This window comes from Impatiens glandulifera, chromosome 9 (genome assembly GCF_907164915.1).
Source record: "Impatiens glandulifera chromosome 9, dImpGla2.1, whole genome shotgun sequence".
NCBI lineage: Eukaryota > Viridiplantae > Streptophyta > Magnoliopsida > Ericales > Balsaminaceae > Impatiens > Impatiens glandulifera.
Genome location: NC_061870.1, coordinates 630,577 through 652,301, shown reverse-complemented (window position 1 = coordinate 652,301; position 21,725 = coordinate 630,577). Strand labels below are relative to the sequence as shown.

The window sequence follows — 21,725 nt, the reverse complement described above, 5'->3', positions numbered from 1 at the left end:
GCAATATATTACGTAGATGAAGGTTTTTATTGGAACATGGAATGAATGATTGCCCAATATTAGAAATAGGAAGAGAGTTTTCGTCTCCCATTTTATTAGTTTTTGTACCATTATATGGAGTTGAGATGCTAAGATTGTCAAGGTTCGTCGTGAGATGGTCAGTAGCACCAGAGTCGGGATATCAAACCGAGTCATAAACAGAAGAAGGTGTAGCCATCATAGAAGAGTGTGTCGTTGAATTTTGATTCTGACGACGTCGGCAAGTTTCAATCGAATGACCTGTAAAGTTGCAAATATTACAAAACAGACCCGATCGACAAACATTAGCCGCATGACCAAAACAACCACACAATTGACATTATATTTTATTTCTATTGGGCCCACGAGGCCCACGACCCAAAATAGAAGGCCCATTAGTAGAAGGACCCCCTAACCCGATAGTAGAAGCCCGGTCGAAGTGTGAAAATTTAGATAAACTTGAAGGCCCATTTATTTGATATCCATTAGGATTATTGGAGCTCAATCTATTGACAGTTTCATTTTCTGCATTATAATCACTCGGAGAGGAGACCGAACGCCGCGATCGTTGGAAGTGGGATGGTTTTGAAATCCCTTTCGATCCAAAGGCAAAATTAGCGGTTGGAGAGTTAGAGTGGAGTGATTCAAGACGAATCTCATGTGTAAGAAGCATTCCTTGGAGGTCTTCGATGGCAATGGGGTCGGTGCGAGTGGTTACCGCTATAGTGAGAGATTCGTATTCAGGACCGAGTCCTCCCAAAGCATAAATGATGAAATCTTGTTGAGATATGTTTTGCTCAGCACCAGCGAGACTATCGATGATTGATTTTATTTTCTGTAAATATTCGGCCATCAGGAGTGAGCCCTTCTTTACCGTCTGAGGTGTAAGACGAAGCTGCATTAGACGAGCTTGAGATTGAGAGGCGAATGTGTGTTCTAAAGCAGACCAAAGGGCTTTAGATGTAGTGCAAGATTCACCAACCACTTGGTCTAGGATGGATTCTGAAAGGGTGGAGAGAAGCCATGAAAGGATTCTCTGATCTTGCTCCTCCCAGATGGTAAAAGAAGGATTTGGAGTGAGGACACTAGATCCGTCAGCAGCATCGACTTGGAGAAAGGCTTCAGGGGCAGAATTAGTTCTAGTAACAAATTGATCGAGACCATAACCTTTTAGGGTAGGTAAGATTTGAGATTTCCAAATAAGAATGTTTTTGTGATCGAGTTTAATGGATGTGAGATTGTGGAAGAGATGAGTGGTTGAATCAGAAGAAGATGAAGAAGAGGCCATTGATACAGAGGTTTGTTAAAACCGAATAATGGTTCTGATACCAAGTTAGAAAAGATAAGTAAGCAAGAACTTGCTGTAGATTAAGATTGTATTTCTGTGTATTATTACAATTACAAGAATATAAATTTATACAAAAATAAGGGAAACTAAAAGGTTAGAATATGTAAAGGTTTTAAATACATTTAATAGATGGAATATGAAAACCAAGAGACTAAGTGTGTTTCTCTTTAATGATAGAGTCTTTAATATTAAAAAATCAATTTTTAATTTAAAGAAAATGTGAATTGTCAATTGAGTATGGTTTATTTTCTCATAAATAAATTATTATTTTCTTAACCGTTAAAGAAAATGTGAACTATCGACTGAGTTATCGACTGAGTCAGGTTTATATTTCTATAAAAGAAAATATTATTTGTTTTCGGTTGAAGAAAAGAGGAGATATTGATTATGTCATGTTTTCTTCCTATAAAAGAAAGTATTAGTTATGACTTAAATAAAATTACTAAATGAATTGTTTAACAACTAATATAATAAACGTGACACTAAACAACAACCAGGCTAGCTGCCTCGCTAAAGAAGATTTGTTTTTTTTTGTCGTACATAGAATTTACATAGTGTACCTTTTAATCCTCTTTAATTTATTCTTTTGAGTTAAACAAAAATTTGTTGAATTTATACTTTATTTAAGATTATTATATTAATAATTGATCTCAAAAAATATTACAACACCTTAAGTTTATTTATAATTAATTTATAAATAAAAGAATTAACAAAAAAAATAAAAACAATGAAAAACTGAGGTATTTAATAAATAAATTAATTATTAAAAAATACAAAATTATCTAGATTGTTGTAATTTATTTATTTAATCTTTATCATAACTCTATAATTTTCTTAAATAGTATAATACTAATATTAAATACATAGATAAAGGTCCATATATACATAAATCTAATGAGAGAGCAAAAATAATTAAGATAAGATAAATGTTTAATAAAAAAAATTATAATAATTACAACACATTAACTAATATATGTAAAATAATCCAATTCTTTTTAAAGTCCACATAAATGATTTGAAAATAGTTATATTTTATTGGTATTAAAACTTTACGACAATAACTAAAATAAAAGTTTCCATAAATATACAAGTTGTTTTTTATCTCTTGACCAAAGATAGACATGTAATCTTCTTGCATTCTAATTCTAGATTTTGAGCTAAATTTCACTGTATATAAATTTCATATTCTTCTTTTTATTTCACATATAAAACTCTACCTCTTGCTCAAATTCTTTTTGTTTGAATTGTCTCGCAAGAACTATTTCTTATTCGTTCTTAGGGCTTTCATTTTTTCAGCTAGATAAATATATCTATTATCATCTCTATGTATAGATAGATAGCTAGATCTAGATAAATGCAAGATTTCATGGTTAATTATTTAAAAATAAAAAATGGCATAGACCTTATGCTTGTATAAAAAGGTCAAATCTAATTTATTTTTTGTGATTTCTGAAATGGTGGAAATTGGTTAGGCTGCATTAGAGTTCAAGATTTATAAAATCAACAACTTAAACTTTTGAAAAAGTTATTAGAAAAAATATATAATTTTAGTTTTGATTTTTTTTTTGGAAAGAGATTTGATAAATCCATTTTTTATAAATTTTGTTATAGAAAGGTTGATAACTCTAATTTCATTTTATTTTTATTTTTATGAATAAATGAAAGAGAAATTATATTTAAATATATATATATATATAATCAATTAGAATTAATTTGTTTTGTTAGATGAAATTTGTAGATGGATATGAATGGAAGGATCTCTTCTTATAATTTACTTTAGAATTTGGAGTTAAATTACTTAGGATCATCTATAGTCATTTGATCATCAGGTGCCCTTGAGCTGGATTAATGGGGGACCTGCAATGGGTTTATCTGCAGGACATCATCATGATCAAGACGATATCTTCATGATGATGCTGAGTAATACCCGTAGAAAATTATCACCCATTAATGGAAATAATCAATCCCATCTATCCAACTAATTACTTCATGCGAAACCCTCATCATGATCCCCTCGCCATCACCCGTGCTAAAAACCAGAGCTTCGCTCGATTAAACACTATGCCGTCCGATGTGGCCGCAACAGCTAATTCAAGATCAAAACCCCATTGGCGCTGAGAGAAATTTTTTGGTCATGGGTAGCGCCGGTTAGAAACTCAAGTGATAATAATAATAATTGTGTCTTTTCATTATTTAAGAGTCTTTGATTATCCAAGTCTCTTGAAATTATCTCTAATAAATGAGACTCTTTTAAGTCTCTTATTTAATATTTAAGTTTTATTTTACTATACATAAGTGTTGGGTCAAATTATTTTGACTAAGTGTTGAAATAGTTTGACTATCGGAATTTTGATGATGAATGGATAATCTATGCGTCTAATTGTTTTTGATGCAGGTGTATCGAAATCAGATTTCATTAGACTTGGTCCTAATTAGGTTCATTAGACCGATTTGGCTTTAGATGCACAAAGTTAGACGTGCAGTCTAACTAGCGAAATTAGACGTGTAGTCTAACTAAGAAGTGTAAGACATGCAGTCTAACTGGAGAGAGTTAGACGTACAGTCTAACTAGCAAAATTAGACGTGTAGTCTAACTAAGCGGTGTTAGACATGCAGTCTAACTCGAGAGAGTTAGACGTACATTCTAACTAGCGAAGTTAGACGTGTAGTCTAACTAAGCGAAGTTAGACGTGTAGTCTAACTAGTGTAATTAGACGTGCAGTCGAACTCGTGGAGTTAGACGTGCAGTCTAATGGAAAGAGAAAGTTAGACGTGCAGTCTAACTCCTTCAGATTAGTCAGAAGGGATTCGTAATTAGACGTGCAGTCTAATGAAAAGAGAAAGTTAGACGTGCAGTCTAACTCTTTCAGACTAGTCTGAAGTGGAACCGTAATTAGACGTGCAGTCTAACTCGTAGAGTTAGACGTGCAGTCTAACTTGTGGTGTTAGACGTGCAGTCTAATGGAATGTGAAAGTTAGACGTGCAGTCTAACTGGTGAAAGTTAGACGTGCAGTCTAACTGGTGAAAGTTAGACGTGTAGTCTAACTCCTTCAGATTTGTCTGAAGTGATTGTAATTAGACGTAAAGTCTAATCCCATTAGACCTGGTGGTCTAATGGATCCTATTATTAGACGGGGACGTCTGATTTCATTAGACGAGGTCGTCTAATTGAAATACGTCTTATGCCATGCTTAAGTAGTTGCTTGAAGCTAACACCCGCCTACCCACGAGCTTTAGCTGTACGCTACTCTTGCTCCACTTTCTAGTGAAGATTAGTACGACAGCCAGCTGCAACCAACCAACCATTGCCACGTAAGCGAATATCCTTCACATTACTTGTTTTGCAGGTACATTTCTGAAGAATATTCGGCGCACTACCTGTTGTGTACGGCCACGATCCTTATATTTAGAGTTTGCTGTGTACTATGGAGGCGTTCCAATAGAAGCTCGCCACGTGTCATTATGAAGATTCGACTGTTGGTACCTGTTCATATTTAAAGATTCTTAAGGACAACGGAAGAACTGTCTTGCTTACTGGAATTACAAAGAGTGAAATTAATCGATCTATTCATTATATCGAAACTGTTAGCTGCTTTCTTGCTTTACTGTGTGTTAATCAAGAGGGAGTTAGAATCAAAGCATCGTTTTAGCTGAGTGATATTCTTCATCATATTGTAAGTTGAACAGAGTCTGTTCTGTTCAACAATGAGCTATTCGTGCAAATTGTATTTGATTCAAAGCATATTACAGTGAATCCTTCTGGTGATTGGAAGAAGGGGTGACGTAGGAGAGTTTTCTCTGAATATCCATAAACAAACTGTTGTGTTGTTCCTTTCTGTCATCTTTTCATTCTTGATCCTATGCTTCAAACCTATGTAAACATTTCCGCACTTGATTCTGTTTCAAGTGTTTACAAAGGTTTGCGTAGAATAGAAAGTGAATTAAATCCCTAACAAGATTTCTTTCAAACCGTTTTTCCTAAGCCTTCATCAATCGCCAGACCCCCGTCTCTATTGATAAAGCCGATTCTATCAATAAGATTATATATAAGATGTAATCATATTCTTATTTCACAAATTTAATATAAAGAATTTCATTCAAATTTGTTTCACTCTCTAAAGTCTTTATTCATTTTTTTAATAAACTTATTCACGGTTCGATCATCGAAGTTCTAATTGTGACTTCGTTACATGGTATCAGAGCTTTGGTTACATTCATGAAGAAGGTATCGTTATTATTCGATATAGAAAGTGGTGGTCATGTAGCTAGATTCAGTTTTAGCATGGTTAAACTAGTCAAACTATCGGATATAGAAGACTTATATGGAATCGTACTTGATCGGGGAAGACTTGTGGGACATCGTCTTAGACAGCGATGATGTAGCTCATGAGGATGTCATTGAAAATGTGGAGGCATCAAAAAAGTGGAAGAAACTCAACGCGAAGGCAATTTGTGTTCAAGATGTCAATCTCCCACAATTTGTTCGAGCACATCATCGGTTGTGAATCTACTCGTGAGATTTGGGAAACGCTTGATTGTCTTTTCAACAAAAAGAACGAGGCTTGTCTCTAGATACTTGAAAACGAGTTGGCAACCGCAAAGTAAATCGAAATTGTCTCGGAGTTCTCTCTTAAGGTAAAGAACATATGCTCGGAAATTTCATTACCAAACCCAAATGAGAAAAATTCAGAGGCTCAACGAAGAGGTATATTATTCAAGAACTTTGATCCGAGTATACTCCATTTATCATCTCGATTTAAGGATGGGCACAACAACCTTCGTTCAAGGATTTCGAAAATCTATTATCATCTAAAGAGTCGTTGGCCGCACAAATGGCTGAAGCGAGTATAAATGAGGAGTCGAACATTGCGTTGTCGTGAAGAAATCGAGCTGGAAAAATGGAAAGTTGAAGAAGGAAAAAAAATGTCAGGATTCTTCAAATATTCCTATGAAGCCCCTTAACTATTTCAGGTGCGGCAAGACTGGACACTTCAAAAAAAATTTGCAAGTAAACTTGGATGAATATTTTGCTAGTTCAAATTTTGGAGAAAAATATGACTAGCATGTTGAGGAGGACTGGGAAAAGGCTTTTCATGTTGATGTGATAATTTCAAAAGAAAAGCAAATAAAGGCCTCTCATGGTAAAGATGAGATCAATCAAAGGTCGATCGTTGATTTAGGGTGCGAACATCACGTTACTAGAGATGACTTCATGTTATTATCAAGTCGAATTCATAATGGGAGCGGTGGCATTGTCATAGAAGATAACTCGTTCATGAAGTTAAAAAGGAAGGATCAGTTGTCATTAATAGTGACAAGGGATAACATATTACCCTGAAGAATGTTTATCATGTTCTAGGAATTCAAAAGAACCTTTTCTTGGTAGCAAATGCTATAAAAGTTGGAAATCTTGTTGCTCGGTTCACATGATGTGATGTTTTTAAGGAACGTGAAAGAAATCAAGGCTAATGTGGTTCACACTAAAACTCGGTTAAATGATCTCTTTGTCCTTTTAGCATTAAATCCGTACATTGAAAACGTGAACGATAAAAGCACCTATTTTTTATGGAATGCAAGACTTGGGCATCTCAATATGACTAAACTTAGTGTTATGTCTTGAAAGAAATTTGTCAAAGGTCTACCTGAAGATCTGACGATCGAGGAGGGAAATGTGTGTGAAGGATGTCAATATGAGAAGGCTCATCGAATTCCATTCAACAACTCTATATCGAGAATCAAGGGTCCTTTGGATCGAGTTCATAGTGACTTGATGAGACCAACTCAGACTGCCTTATACTCGGGAAGTAAATATATGTTGTTATTTATGGATGATTTTTCCTAGTTCACTTGGGTGTACTTCGTGAGTTCAAGGAGACGGTAGAAGGAGAACAAGATATAGGAAAATTTGAGTATTGCGGACAGACAATGGTGAAAAATTTTGCTCAAAAGAGTTTGAATTGTTTTGTAGGAAATATGACATAAAAGAAAACTCACATGTCCAGAAATTCCACAATAGAATGGGATTGCAGAAAGGAAAATTCGACACCTTATAGAGACTTGTAAGTCGTGGTTGCATATAAAGAATATACCAAAGTAGTTAAGGGAAGATTGCATTAATTATGTTGCCCATGTCATAAATCGAGTTCCTCTTAGCCCAAATAAGTTCAAATCTCCATTCGAGATGCTTTTTGTTTTAAGCTAAGTGTTTAGTATTTTCGAGTTTTTGGATCTACTTGTTATGTCCATATTCCAGACTCGAAAAGCAGCAAATTGGATGCAGAGGCAATCAAGTACGTGTTCATTGTCTATGACAAGAGAATGAAAGGGTGGCGGTGTATGGATCCATCAACCCACAAATGTATTGTGTCGAGAGATGTGGTTTTCGACAAAATCTCTTCGAACTAAATTAAAGATGTTGAGGAAACTATTCAGAATAATCTACTCATATCCACGTCTACCTGAAACTCCTCTAGTAGAGATAATAGTGACATAGAGAGCCCTGCTTTTTCTCAAGATACTTCAGTCGATGAAAAAGCAGAAAATGAAAGTTTACAATGAATTTCACATCAGGAAGAATCTAGTCAACAACAGAATGGAGAAAATCTCGACCAAAAATGAACAATGTAAGGCCATGTCGATTTAGGGATGTTAATTTTGTAGCAATCTTCTCTTGTTTCTTGGCAAACGCGATAGACCATGAGGAACCCGTTTCTTATAATGAAGCAAAGAATGTCAAGGAATGGGTGGAAGCAATGGAGGAGGAAATGAACGCTCTCAAGAAGAATGAGACATGAGACGTCATTCTGAAGCCTCCTGATACTCGAGCAGTCAAATTTAATTGGGTGTATCAAATCAAGCGAAAGGCTGATGGAAGCATAGATCAATACAAAGCTAGATTGGTCGCTCGAAAATTCGCGCAGAAGTATGGAGAAGATTAAGAGGAATATTCAGTCTAGTTGCAAAGATGACATCATTTCGCACTGTGTTGGCCTTAACAACAAGTTCTCGATGGTAGTTGTGACAATTGGATGTTAAAAATTCATTTCTTTACAGAGAACTTAATCGCACAATATATATGATCAACCACCTAGATTCGAGAAGAAAGATAGTCACCAGTTGGTTTGTAGAATTAAGAAGGCACTGTGTGCGCTTTTTTTCGTCACCCATTCGTTTTCTGGCGCGTGTGGCCCTTTTTTTTAATTATTGGCATATGCTCCTTTTTTTCGAATTGAATTGGCCCGTACAGGTTTTAAATCGATACACTCGCGAATGTATCGATCTAATTGACTTTAGAGTCGCCACTTTAGTTTACTTCCCAAAGAAACTAAAGAAAAGAAAAATCAGAGATTCGTTTTAAGAGTTCGGTGTTTGGTTACGTATTAGGAAAGGGCCTACGGCGCTATGTCCTATACGCCTGTCTTTATAGACAGTTTCTACTCCTAAGTAATTGGCCATATGATGTTTGAAGGATTATTACGTTTTCGTTCTGAGTTCAGAACTCTTTTGTTTGTGTCCTATTCATGGGGTATTTGACAAGGATAAGGCATTGAAAAGTACTAAAAGGCATTAAAAGGCATCAAAGAGCATTGCAAGGCATAGAGCAACATTGTCAAAGAAAAACGAGAATCAGAATTCCTGAGAAAGATCAAATGAGGATAGATGAGGAGAATAACAATTCGATTGGAGGACTAGAATTTTATTCTTTTGCTCAAAGGAGAGAAGAGAGTGGATTAACTTAAGGTCCCGAGTGTTTCCCAGTTTAAAATTTTCAGAGTTAAAGAGAACTCCGAACACAACACATTAAAATGAGTCATTTTCAAAAATAATCCCCAAAATTCCCAAAAATTTCACAAGATAGTAAAAAAATATTATTAAAAGCTCACAGGAATCGAGTTTGGAATTTTCGGAGTTATGGAACCCCCGATATGACACTACAAAGATAGACATTTTCCAAACGGGCCCTAAAAATTCTGGGAAAAAATTATTTTTGAAGAAAATAATATTTTGGAGTTTTTGGGAAAATTTGAGGAAGTTTGAAAGTGGTTTTAATGTTAGAATCATCATTTTAAGGTGGTTTGTTAAAATTGGGAAACAAACAGGACCTAAGTTTATTAAATTTTTTTTTTTTAAAGTTTTAAATTAAAATAAAAGGAAAAGAATGTTTAGGGGCTATATTGAAAGGAAGGAAAGAGATTTAGGACTACTTTAATATCGGATTAAATAATTAATTCGAAATTAAAGTATTTAAGTATATTTAAAAATAAAAGAGGCCCAAGGGCCTCTTTACAACTTCAACAGAAGTTGGAGGAAACCAAACATAACAAAATACCAGTAGAATTCCAGTAGGTCCTCCGTTCTCCTCCGGCGACTTTTCCGGCGATGGCGATTTCCGGCGACCTTCGTCTGCAATCGAATCCCGTTTGAAGATGCTTCTCCGTCCATCCATTTTCTTCGCCTAGCTCTCGTCTTCTTCCTCCGCCGCTCATCCTGTTGATTCGAGCAGATTTCAACCTCAAGAAGAAGAGATTGAAAAGTTGCCACACCAGATCAAACATCTCCTTCTTCTAGATTGCAACCACACTCGCTTCGAATGTTCGTCTAATCATCAGAAGCTAGTCTGCTCACCAAGATTATCTCCTGACGTTCAAAGTAACTGCCTCATCTGAAGAACCCTAAGACAGCACATTGTTGTTCTTCCTTCTTTGACGAAAGCAATTCTCACAAATTCAAGGGCACGCTCAACAGAAGTTGGAGGAAACCAAACATAACAAAATACCAGCAGAATTCCAGCCGGTCCTCCGTTCTCCTCCGGCGACTTTTCCGGCGATGGCGATTTCCGGCGACCTTCGTCTCCAATCGAATCCCATTTGAAGATGCTTCTTGGTCCATCCATTTCCTTCGCCTAGCTTTCGTCTTCTTCCTCCGTCGCTCATCCTGTTGATTCGAGCAGATTTCAACCTCAAGAAGAAGAGATTGAAAAGTTGCCACACCAGATCGAATATCTCCTTCTTCCAGATCGCCACCACGCTCGCTTCGAAGGTTCGTCTAATCATCAGAAGCTAGTCTGCTCACCAAGATTACCTCCTGACGTTCAAAGTAACTGCCTCATCTGAAGAACCCTAAGACAACACATTGTTATTCTTCCTTCTTTGACGAAAGCAATTCTCACAATTTTAACAGAACACAACAATAATTTTAGGACGAAAAGAATCCTAATCTCACCCTAAATCTAGGCTTACACTAAACCTAAACTAACGCCTATCAGTTAATCATTCAGCCAGCGACAAAAACCAAAATGCAGCAATCAAGAATCAAACTAGAAATCTATATACAAAACTTGCAATCGGATTTTAATAAACGAACGACATCGGTGTACAGAACCGATGCCTCAATCAACATTACGATCTACATTGGATTAGTGTGGGTACCTGAATAGCGAAGAGACAAAGCGAGAGAGAAGATCAAATTGACCGAAGTTGCAGAAGCTTCAGCCGAGCGTTCCCGTTGTTCGTCATTTTTTGTTTTCTTCGATGCGAGCTCCTCTCTTCAAATACTATCTTCAAGGGTGATTAGCTTAAACAGAAGCCTCGCGACTCATGCGCACCGTATTCAAGACAGCTTTCCAGCAAATAGAGGACGAATCTCCCTGGACAGCTTCGTCATTTTGCTGCAGGTCTTACTGTAGCTTTTGACTGTCGAAGCTCTTCTCTCTCTAAAGAACTGCCCTCCAGAACCCTAAAAAAACTGATCTCCCAAAACCTCCCTATCTGAAAACTGAAAAAATCTTCTTGAAAACTGCCTCACCCTCTTTTTAACTGATCGGGTCTCCTTCTTCTTTTGCACAGGGACCTACTTGGAATTTTGGAAAAATTCAAGCGCACGCTCGGAACAAAGAAAATATATACATATTTTTTTTCTTTTCGTTTCTTCTTTTCCAGTTTTTTCTTTCATTGCACCTTCACACTAAATAAATCACCGCGATCGCATCATGGATCCAATGGCTCTGACATTTTTATGACAAATTCCCAACATAATAAGGATGAACCTCCTTTTTGAATCAGCTTAAATAGTCATTCGTATCTCGAGTTATGATTTTTCAAAGCCTTCAGCTATTTATCCCTTCGGTTCTTGTACCAGCTTCACTGCGAGCGATCTGGGATGAGTTATGCAACTAACTGGAAGAGATACTTGATATAATTGGAGAGCTGATTCAAAGAGCTTCCAACAGTATCTCATTCATTCTAAATGAATCATTGTTTCAAAAGTTATGATGCTTAGAAGTGTGGCATAGTTTCAACTAGCTCCCAGGACTTGAATCGGTAGTAATGCTTCACTTGTACAGATCGAATGAGGGCCTTAACATTTGAGTCACGGTTTGGGGATGGTACCATTTGAAATATATGCGAGTTATCTTTCCAAACCAGCTTGAATTATTCAAAACCATCAAGCATAGATCAAGTTACTAATTTTTAATGGAAAGGGTGTTCGATTTAAACCTCTTAGGAACACCTTCTACTCATGACCAGATTTCGTCTAGATATACGGCACCAATTGTAGATTGGGCTACACCATATGAAAGAGGACTAATTTATCTTTTCAAAACATCCAAGACCATTGAATTTAATCCAGTATTGAAGCCGGGATAAATTTATGAAGTCTAGGGTTCCAATGGAAGCTCAATGGGGACTTCAAACTTAAGGATTCTTGATTCTCTTTTCCAATAATCCCCTTTTTAAATAACCCACTATTCAAATAATCTGATTTTTCCACTTTAGAAGACCAGTCTACTCTTTTCCACTTCTTCTTGACTAGGGTTGTAAATGAATCAAATACTTTTGATTCGATTCGGTATTCGTATTCGAATTTTGATATTCGTATTCGCAATTTGTTGATTCGAATTCGAATAAAAATATTCGATTCGATTCGACTAATAAACGAATACGAATACAAAATCAAGATATTCGATTCGGTATTCGCTAATATTCGATTAAATATTCGATTATATATATATATACCGTTTTATTAATTTTAATTTTATAAATATTATTTATTCTAAAACTCTAGTACATATATACATTTCTTCGGTTGAAAACTTGAAACCCACATTTCTTCGGTGATTTACAAACCACTTTAATGAAATGTTCTTTTGATAACTATTGTTTATGTTATGTTACACGGAAGTTTTAATTAATGGCTTGCATTGAATTGTATTGGGAGTTGAATATTGAAATCGTAATTTGAACATTATTATTTAATTTTTATTAGGTAATTTTATTGAATATTGTTATATATTATGTAAAAATATTAATTTTCAAATTTTCGAATAAATTGTATAAAATATGTTTAAAAAAATCGAATCGAATACTCGAATCGGATCGAATAATGAATATCAATTTCAAATCGAATACGAATCACATTAATTATTCGAAAAAATTTCGAATACGAATACGAATATTCGAATAGTTTCACGAATACGAATCGAATACAGTAATATTCGCTTCGATTCGATTCATTTACAACCCTATTCTTGACACATGCTTGATCCCTCTTTGACCAAGGTTGACTCGTCGGTTGGCAGGTTGACTCGGGTTGACCCGTTCTCTTGTTTTCCTTCCTTTTGAGCATTTTCTGCACAAATTTGCAAACAGTAATATTATACTCAAAATTCAAGATTTTTCAAAACGTGCAACATGAACGTGTCACGTGTTGGGAAAACAGAGTCGTTATGAAATTCGACCTTTGGATCGTTATCTTTTAAGCTTTACTGGGTCGGTTTTCCACGAGGTGTTTCTATTTTTGTTTTCCCGGTTCAATAAACAAACATGAGTATTATTTCGGGCCGGGTTTTTTTATTAGGTATCTAGGGTGTAAAAATGGGGTGTCTACAGAATACCCCTCTTGGACAGAGTTTGGAGAAAAAAACTCTTGTTTTCATAAAACGTGTGTTCAAGCCTAAACAAATAGGCGCCGCTTTTTTTTTAACCCGAGATAAATGAATGAAAGAGAAAAGAAAAATACAACCTCACAGTGTTCTTCATTGATTTTTTTTCATTCAGCCCTTTTCACATGTGAAGAAAACAGAGGCATGAGCCATGCAACGATCCTCGTGGCGTACCTGTAAGAGAAAATGAGACTTTAGAATAAGTTTCGTATCAAAGCTTACATAGGAATTTTGTGAAGAAAGTCTCTTGTCATGATCATATTCAACAATAGATCATCATGAGCCTTCTTTTCACAGCCGATCTCGTGTGAATTTTTGTCAAGTGAAAGTTCACAAGTAAAAACCTGCAAAACAAGAGAAACACAATGATAAAGCCAATAGGCTGTCAGTTTAAGAATCAGTTAACAAGCCTCTGTCGTATATCCTCATCAAGGAATCCTACGACTCAAAACGTAATCTCCTAGGTTCAACGATTGACAAAATAATCGTTCGTTGAGACCTTCTAGAACCGTATACCCCTCCGGGGGTACTCTTCAACAAAACAACACAACCCTTTGTCTTCAAAGGATAGAAATCATCGAGTCCTAGATAGTCTCGATGAAGAAGACAACATGCTAAAATCCACGGAGGATCCTTGTGGCTTCAAACATTCATAAGAAATTTTTTTTTTCGTTTTTTTTTCTTTCTCGCGTGAACACTGAAACGATGACATTCGCGACAATTAGGGATAGAGAAAACAATCGCCTCCCCTACTATGAGGGCAGATCGGAGCAGGGGTTTCTCCAATAAATAGAAGCGAAGAAAACAGTCGCCACCCCAGTTGCGAGAGCAGACCGGAGCATGTGTTTTCTCCGATGAATATAAGCGAAGAAAACAATCGCCACTCCGGCTGCGAGAGCAGACCGGAGCATGGGTTTTCTCTGTTGAACGACGATGAAGGAAACAATCGCCTCCCCGACTGCGCGAGCAGATCAGAGTAGGGGTTTTCTCCAATGAATGGCTATGAAGAAGTCAATCGCCCCTCCAACTGCAAGAGCAGATAGGAGTTTGGGTCTCCTCCAATTAATGGTAACGAAGAAAACAATCTCCTCCCCGACTGCGAGAACAGATCGGAGCAGGGGTTTTCTTCGTTGAACGACAATGAAGAAGTCAATCGCCCCTCCGAATGCAAGAGCAGATCGGAGTAGGGGTTTTCTCCAATGAATGGCTATGAAGAAGTCAATCGCCCCTCCGACCGCTAGAGCAGATCGGAGTTTGGGTCTCCTCCAATTAATGGTAGCGGAGAAAACAATCTCCTCCCCGACTGCGAGAGCAGATCGGAGCAGGGGTTTTCTCCGTTGAACGACAATGAAGAAAACAATTGCCTCCCCGACTGCGAGAGCAGATCGGAGCAGGGGTTTTCTCTAATTAATGGCTATGAAGAAGTCAATCGTCCCTCCGACTGCAAAAGCAAATCTGAGTTTGGGTCTTCTCCAATTAATGGTAGAGAAGAAAACAATCTCCTCCCCGACTGCGAGAACAGATCGGAGTAGGGGTTTTCTCTGTTGAACGACAATGAAGGGAACAATCGCCTCCCCGACTGCGTGAGCAGATCAGAGCAGGGATTTTCTACAATGAATGGCTATGAAGAAGTCAATCGCCCTTCCGACTGCAAGAGCAGATCGGAGTTTGGTTCTTCTTCAATTAATGGTAGCGAAGAAAACAATCCTCTCCCCGACTACGAGAGCAGATCGGAGCAGGAGTTTTCTCTATTGAACGGCAATGAAGAGAGCAATTGCCTCCCCGACTGCGAGAGCAGATCGGAGTAGGGGTTTTCTCCAATGAATGGCTATGAAGAAGTCAATCGCCCATCCGACTGTAAGAGCAGATCGGACTTTGGGTCTTCTCCAATTAATGGTAGCGAAGAAAATAATCTCCTCCCCGAGTGTGAGAGCAGATCAGAGCAAGTGTTTTCTCCGTTGAATGGCAATGAAGAGAACAGTCGTCTTCCCGACTGCGAGAGCAGATCGGAGCAAGGGTTTTCTCCAATGAACGGCTATGAAGAAGTCAATCGCCCCTCCGACTGCAAGAGCAAATCGGAGTTTGGGTCTTCTCCAATTAATGGTAGTGAAGAAAACAATCTTCTCCCCAACTGCGAGAGCAGATCGGAGCAAGGGTTTTCTCCGTTGAACGGCAATGAAGAGAACAATCGTCTCCCCGACTGCGAGAGCAGATCGGAGCAGGGGTTTTTCTCCAATGAATGGCTATGAAGAAGTCAATCGCCCCTCCGACCGCAAGAGCAGATCCGAGTTCGGGTCTTCTCCAATTAATGGTAGAGTCTCAGGGACAACAACGCGTAAACACCCAAAAGATGGAGTTCACGGACAATGATAAAAAGAGCAACGTCTCATGACCCTAAGAACAATCGAAGCGGGAGTTTCTCGAGTGAAGGAATTAGAACATCCAAATCGCGGAGATTAGGTTCTAAACCAAGGATTACAAAAGAAACACCTAAAACAGAATACTATGATTAACATGGAACTTTGAAAATAGCTCCAGCAAATACTAGAGTATTCGGACCACATGATGTGAAAGATAATGAAACAATCAGCACGGGGCTTGAAGAAATGAATGCATGTTGTTGTTTTTTGTTTTTTGTTTTTTTTAAATGCCCCTAGTGAAGACTATGGCCTTTTATTAAAATGATGCACAAACAGTGAAAGAAGACTTCGATCTCTATGTCGCGTGGTTAGCTCTAGACCGAAACATTTTCAGCGAATAAGACTTGCGGAAGGTTTTGGACTGTCTCAGCCAAGACGAAATCCGACTTCTTTCTTTTCCTCCCAACACAGAAAGATCTGACTATTAAAACCCCGCATTTTGCACAAACGATTTGTTGTGAAATGGTCATCAAGTGACTGAATTTTGGACTCGGGGTAGGGTTTTGGTATTCATATTTTTAGAACCACCTTGAGCCGAGTGTTTCAGAGTTTCATATGCTTCCCTCACAACATTTTTTTAGTATCATCGGTATATCCGACCGAATCGATACGCCTAGCGAGGTTGCCCAGCGGTGATTTCAAAGTCTCAACCTTCTGATGAATACTTTGCTCATTGATTTTTTTTTAGTATCATCGGTATATCTGACCGAATTGATACGCCTAACAAGGTTGCCCAGCGGTGATTTCAAAGTCTCAACATTCTGATGAATACTTTGCTCATTGATTTTTTTTAGCATCATCGGTATATCTGACCGAATCGATACGCCTAGCAAGATCGCTCATCGATGATTTCAAGGTCTCAACCTTTTGATGAATACTTTGTTCCTTAATTTCTTTCTTTTGAGCATGTCTCTTTTCGCGAAGCCAGACAATTCTCCTAATCCACTCAGCCTTCAGGTTAGGTTCGGGTTCTGCTATGTCTCAAAGGGCTTGAAAACAAAGATTTTTCAACAATCGCAAGGTATCTTTGAAGGCAGTTGACAAACAAGACTTCCCTACGTGAGTCTATTAGAAAGACTTCGAAATCGCTTTTGGAAACAGTCCTCGGTTAAGAATTGGTCTTAACGCTTACTCATTTCATAATGTCCTTGTTGGTTCATGACAATAGAGATCACTGTCTTCTTCACACTAAGGATAAAAATGTTTTGAATGATTTTGACCAAACCTATTTGATAGGTTGCCTACCTATCCCCTGAGGATGGGGAATCAGGTCCAAAGGTAGTTCAATAGTTCTTCCTTCAATTCTGAGTGCAATGGATTGAAAGGAAAATGAAAGAAATTCTCTCAGCGTGCTTGCTAACAGGTCCTCTACATGTTTTTTTTCTTAGAAACTTGACCTTTAACAATCACGTTGAAAAAAAAATCGTTTTTTTAAATGCATTTGCAAAAAAAAATGCCCTAGTATAGAAACTAGGGGTTCGAAGACAATGTCATGAAATGCATGCTTGCATGCAAAATGCAGAGAAAAAGATGTTGAACTCATGATATGCATTTTCCGAAAATGCCCTTTCTAGAAAGAAAATGGGCTTAGGCATTCACCTCATTTGGAACATCTTTGACAATCATGGAACACGTGAAATGAGAAAACCCCTTGGATTTTTTATTTCTTTATTTATTTTTGAAACAAATCAAAACCATGTCGTTGATTTCTTTATCTCAGGCATAGTATTTTTTGAGCGTGTCAAGATTAAAGGGTGATGAACACTCATCGCCATCTAGAGTGGCGAGGCGAACAGCTCCACCTGAAAAGATCTGCTTGATGATGAAAGGTCCCTCCAATAGCGGCTGAAATTTTCCTCTAAGGTTCTGCAGCTCTCGGGTCTTTCTACGGACAAGGTCTCCTACAACAAGATACCTAGGCTTGACCTTCTTGTTGAACACCCTTGCCATGCGTTGTTGATAAGCTTGTGTCTTGCATAGGGCATCTAGCCTCCGATCCTCCATGAGTTGATCGTATCTGGATTTCAGCCAATTTTCCTCGATGACGTGGCTCTCCAAAAGAACCCTGAGAGTAGACAACTCTAACTTAATGGGTTGAACTGCCTCCATGCCATATACCAACGAATAAGGAGTTTCGCCTGTAGAAGTCCGAGTAGTGGTTTGGTAACCCCACAGAGCATAGGTAAGCTTCTCATGCCAATCCCTATATGTTTGTGTGGTTTTCTTCAAGATTTAGATCACGTTCTTGTTAGCAGCCTCGACTGCCCCGTTGGTTTGCGGTCGATATGGTGAAGACTTATGATGCTCGATTTTGAATTCTCTTAAAAGTTCGAGCACATTACCTTGAAAGTGTCGCCCATTATCAGAAACCATCGAATGGGGAACCCCGTATCGACTAATGATATTATTGCGAATGAACTTTTCCATGTGGGAGGATTTGAGGATTTTGAATGAAGAAGCCTCAACCCACTTGGTAAAATAGTCGATAGCGACCAAGATGAATTCATGGCCATTGGACGCGTGAGGGTGGATTTTCACAATGATATCAATTCCCCATGTAGAAAATGGCCATGGAGAAGTAATGTTATATAGGAAAGAAGCGGGAGTATGCTTTAGATTAGCATAAATTTGACACTTGTGACACTTCTTGACGAACGTAATGCAATCCTGTTCCAAGTTTTGCCAAAAGTGGCCTAGCCGAAGAACTTTCTTAGCAAGAGCCACGCCATTCATGTGGGAACCGCAATTCCCAGCATGCACTTCTTTCATGATGGTGGTAGATTCCGCCTGATCTACACAAAGCATGTTTTTCCATCAAAGGATCATCGATAGAGACATCCTACCACAACCACATTGCTAGTGGAAAACTGACGGAGAGCGCGACGCTCTTTCTTCTAAAAGTGGGCAGGATATTCTCCCCTTTCGATATATGACTGAATGGGCTCGAACCAAGGTTTACTTGAGATATTAGTGTTAGCAATCACTAGTTTCTCATAGATGCGATTGTACCTCTGTTGGATTTTGAGTGGCTTGATCTTGATTCTTTCGGGAATCTGAGTCATTGCCGCGAGAGTTGCAAGGGCGTCAGCGAAACGATTCTGACTCCTTGGAGCATGGATGAAAACAACACTTTCAAACTTGGCGATTAAACGCATGAGGAAAGAATGATAAGGTTTAAGATTGTCGCCTTTGACATGCCAATCTCCGTTGGCTTGTGAGATTACAAGATTCGAGTCTTTGACAACCTCCAATCTGCTAATCCTCTTCTCGCTGGCTAACTTGATCCCAACAATGCACGCTTCGTACTCAGCTTCGTTGTTGGTGACACTATAACTCAACTTAACAGAAGTAGGATTATACGTGCCAGCAGGATCGATCAAAAGGATACCAATGCCGTAACCTTGTTTGCCCGACGCACCATCAAACATCAACTTCCACGCTTCGGATTGAACATTCATAATCTCATCATCTGGGAAGACCATCTCTTCATCATCGTCATCAATGGTGATTGGTTGATCAGCTAGGAAATCAGCCACTATACTCCCCTTGATTGACTTTTGCACGGTATATGTGATGCCATATTCTGAAATCATCATCATCCATTTAGCAAGACGCGGCGAAAGAAGAGTTCTTTGAAACAAGAAACGAATTGGATCGAGTCTTGACACTAGCTTGATTGGGTGGGCTTGCACGTAGTGGCACAACCTCTTCGTTACCCAGGCTAGTGCCCAACATACTTTTTCCACAAAAGAATAGTTCAACTCGTAACCGATCATCCTTTTGCAGAGGTAGTAGACAAATACTTCCTCCTTGTTCTCGTTCTCTTGGGCCAACATGCTCCCCATGGATGATTAGGTGACGGTGAGATAAAGAATCAAAGGAACTCCCGGCCTCAGAGACATGAGGATAGGAGGGGATTGCAGATAGACTTTCACCTTATCAAAGGCATGTTGACAAGCGTCACTCCAAGCAAACTTTTGATCTTTCTTCAAAAGCTTGAAGAGAGGATCGCAAGTGGAAGTGAATTCACTAATGAAGCGACTAATGTACTGGATTTTTCCGAGAAATCCCCAAACCTCTCGCTCATTCCGGGGTGCTGGCATGGCCGTGATGGCTACAATTTTTCTAGGGTCGACTTCTATTCCTCTTTGAGTAATTAGAAATCCCAGCATCTTACCGGCAATGACACCGAAGGTGCATTTCTTTATATTTAAACGAAGTTGGTATTTCCGAATCCTTTGAAGGAACTTCTCTAGGTTTACAATGTGTCCCGCACGATTCCTAGATTTGACAATCATATCATCGACGTAGACTTCGACTTCCTTGTGGATCATGTCGTGGAGAATAGTGGTGGTCGCCCTCTAATACGTGGCTCCAACGTTCTTCAACCCGAAGGGTATCACACGGTAGCAAAATGTGCCAACTTCAGTGATAAAAAGTAGTCTTTAATTTGTCCTCGGGCGCCATCAAAACTTGATTATAGCCTGAGAAACCATCCATGAATGATAGGAGCTCATGACCAGCCGCGTGGTCAACCAACACGTCAATGTGTGTGAGTGGGAAATTATCTTTGGGGCTAGCTTTGTTGAGATCACGGTAGTCCACGCACACACGGACTTTTCCATCTTTCTTAGCCACGGGGACCACATTAGCGACCCATTCTAGATATTCGACAACATCCAGAAAGCCGACTTCCAATTGTTTCTGCACCTCTTCCTTAATCTTGTCGACCATGTCGGGTTTCATACGCCGGAGCTTCTACTTGACAGGCTTGGCATCCGGGTACAACAGAATACGATGTTGGACAATTTCGGGGTCAATACCCGGCATGTCTTTATAGGACCATAAGACGTCTTTGTTAAGCTTCAACAGCTCAACTAGACGATGATGCTCGTTTTAGGCTTTGGCCTTTCAAGACAATTTGTGGGTCCTCTTCCAAATTCAAATTAATCTCAACAGTCCCTTCCATAGAAGAGACTTCGTTTTCATTTTCTAAAAATCGCTTCATTTTAAATGGAAAATCGTTATTAGAAAAGAACATCATTTGAATTCAAAGAAGAATCATGCATTGCATTAAAATCTATACTAGAATCCTCAATAACGGCATCCAACTCAGAAATGAAAGGAGAGTAGGAGAGTGAGAATCAACTAGAGTTTTAACAAGATGGAAAAGAATGAAGAAGAAGAAGAGGAAGCAACAGAAGAAGAGTCTTGTTTGGTGAACATCTCGGATATGACCTCTTCAATTATTGTTTTCTTAGTGTCTAGGACAAGTGCCATGGTGGATCTGGGAACTTGTTTAGATGTGGGTGCCATCTCTTCATTGTCACTTGAATCGTTTGAGTCGGAATTGATCAATACATCAGGGTCGGCTTCCCTTGAGCATGGCCTCGGAGCACTCCTTGACAGCTTCCGACTCTGCGTGGATGTATGGGTTCTTGGAAAAACTCCCTAAGTCCACCCGTGAAATATGATTCTTCTTACTATCGGAATTGATGTCGATGGTCTCCTCTACTATTGGCTGATGAAGCTAAAGTGCATAGACAATGGCATTAGCATGCTCTGCGGGAATCAAGATAGATGTAGCGGTCTCCCACGTGTACTGATAACCGGAGTAGAGCTCCTAAAAGAAGGGGCTCTCATCATTGGGAGAGGCGAATCTCCACATGGGCATATGGGCCATGCTGAATTAGCGAAATAAATGGGCGATGTCATAGGAGGTGATCTCGTCCAACCTTAGAACCATGATAAATGGGCGAACACCCATCTGGTACCTTACGACATCGAAGTCATACTACAAGATGATGAAAATGATATGATGGTCGCCTGAGATACTGTGACCATCATGGTCTTAGAAAGTCTTACCTGTTGCATGGGGCGAATATAGGGTAAATATAGAGTGAGGAGTCGAACGAAGATTGCCTATCCACCACTCAAACAATAGCACAAGGGGAGACCCCCGCTGAGAATGGTGTGTCGGTCCCGAAGATAACTCCT

At 38.6% G+C, this 21,725-nt stretch overlaps 2 protein-coding genes across 2 annotated transcripts; both read right to left on the bottom strand.

The window, feature by feature from the left end:
* Nucleotides 1-358: 358 nt before the first annotated feature.
* Nucleotides 359-1,306, bottom strand: LOC124914304. Its single transcript, XM_047454820.1, has one exon. The coding sequence runs from the start codon at nucleotides 1,304-1,306 to the stop codon at nucleotides 359-361; it is 948 nt and encodes a 315-aa protein (XP_047310776.1).
* A 17,316-nt stretch (nucleotides 1,307-18,622) lies between these two features.
* LOC124914300 lies at nucleotides 18,623-19,573 on the bottom strand. The gene has a single exon (XM_047454815.1). It carries the CDS (start codon nucleotides 19,571-19,573, stop codon nucleotides 18,623-18,625), a length of 951 nt encoding a protein of 316 aa, XP_047310771.1.
* Nucleotides 19,574-21,725: the final 2,152 nt, after the last annotated feature.

Bases quoted from the DNA above. Each gene is read 5' to 3' on its own strand.
- LOC124914304 (XM_047454820.1), bottom strand. From the start codon at position 1,306: ATGGCCTCTTCTTCATCTTCTTCTGATTCAACCACTCATCTCTTCCAC.
- LOC124914300 (XM_047454815.1), bottom strand. From the start codon at position 19,573: ATGGGGAGCATGTTGGCCCAAGAGAACGAGAACAAGGAGGAAGTATTT.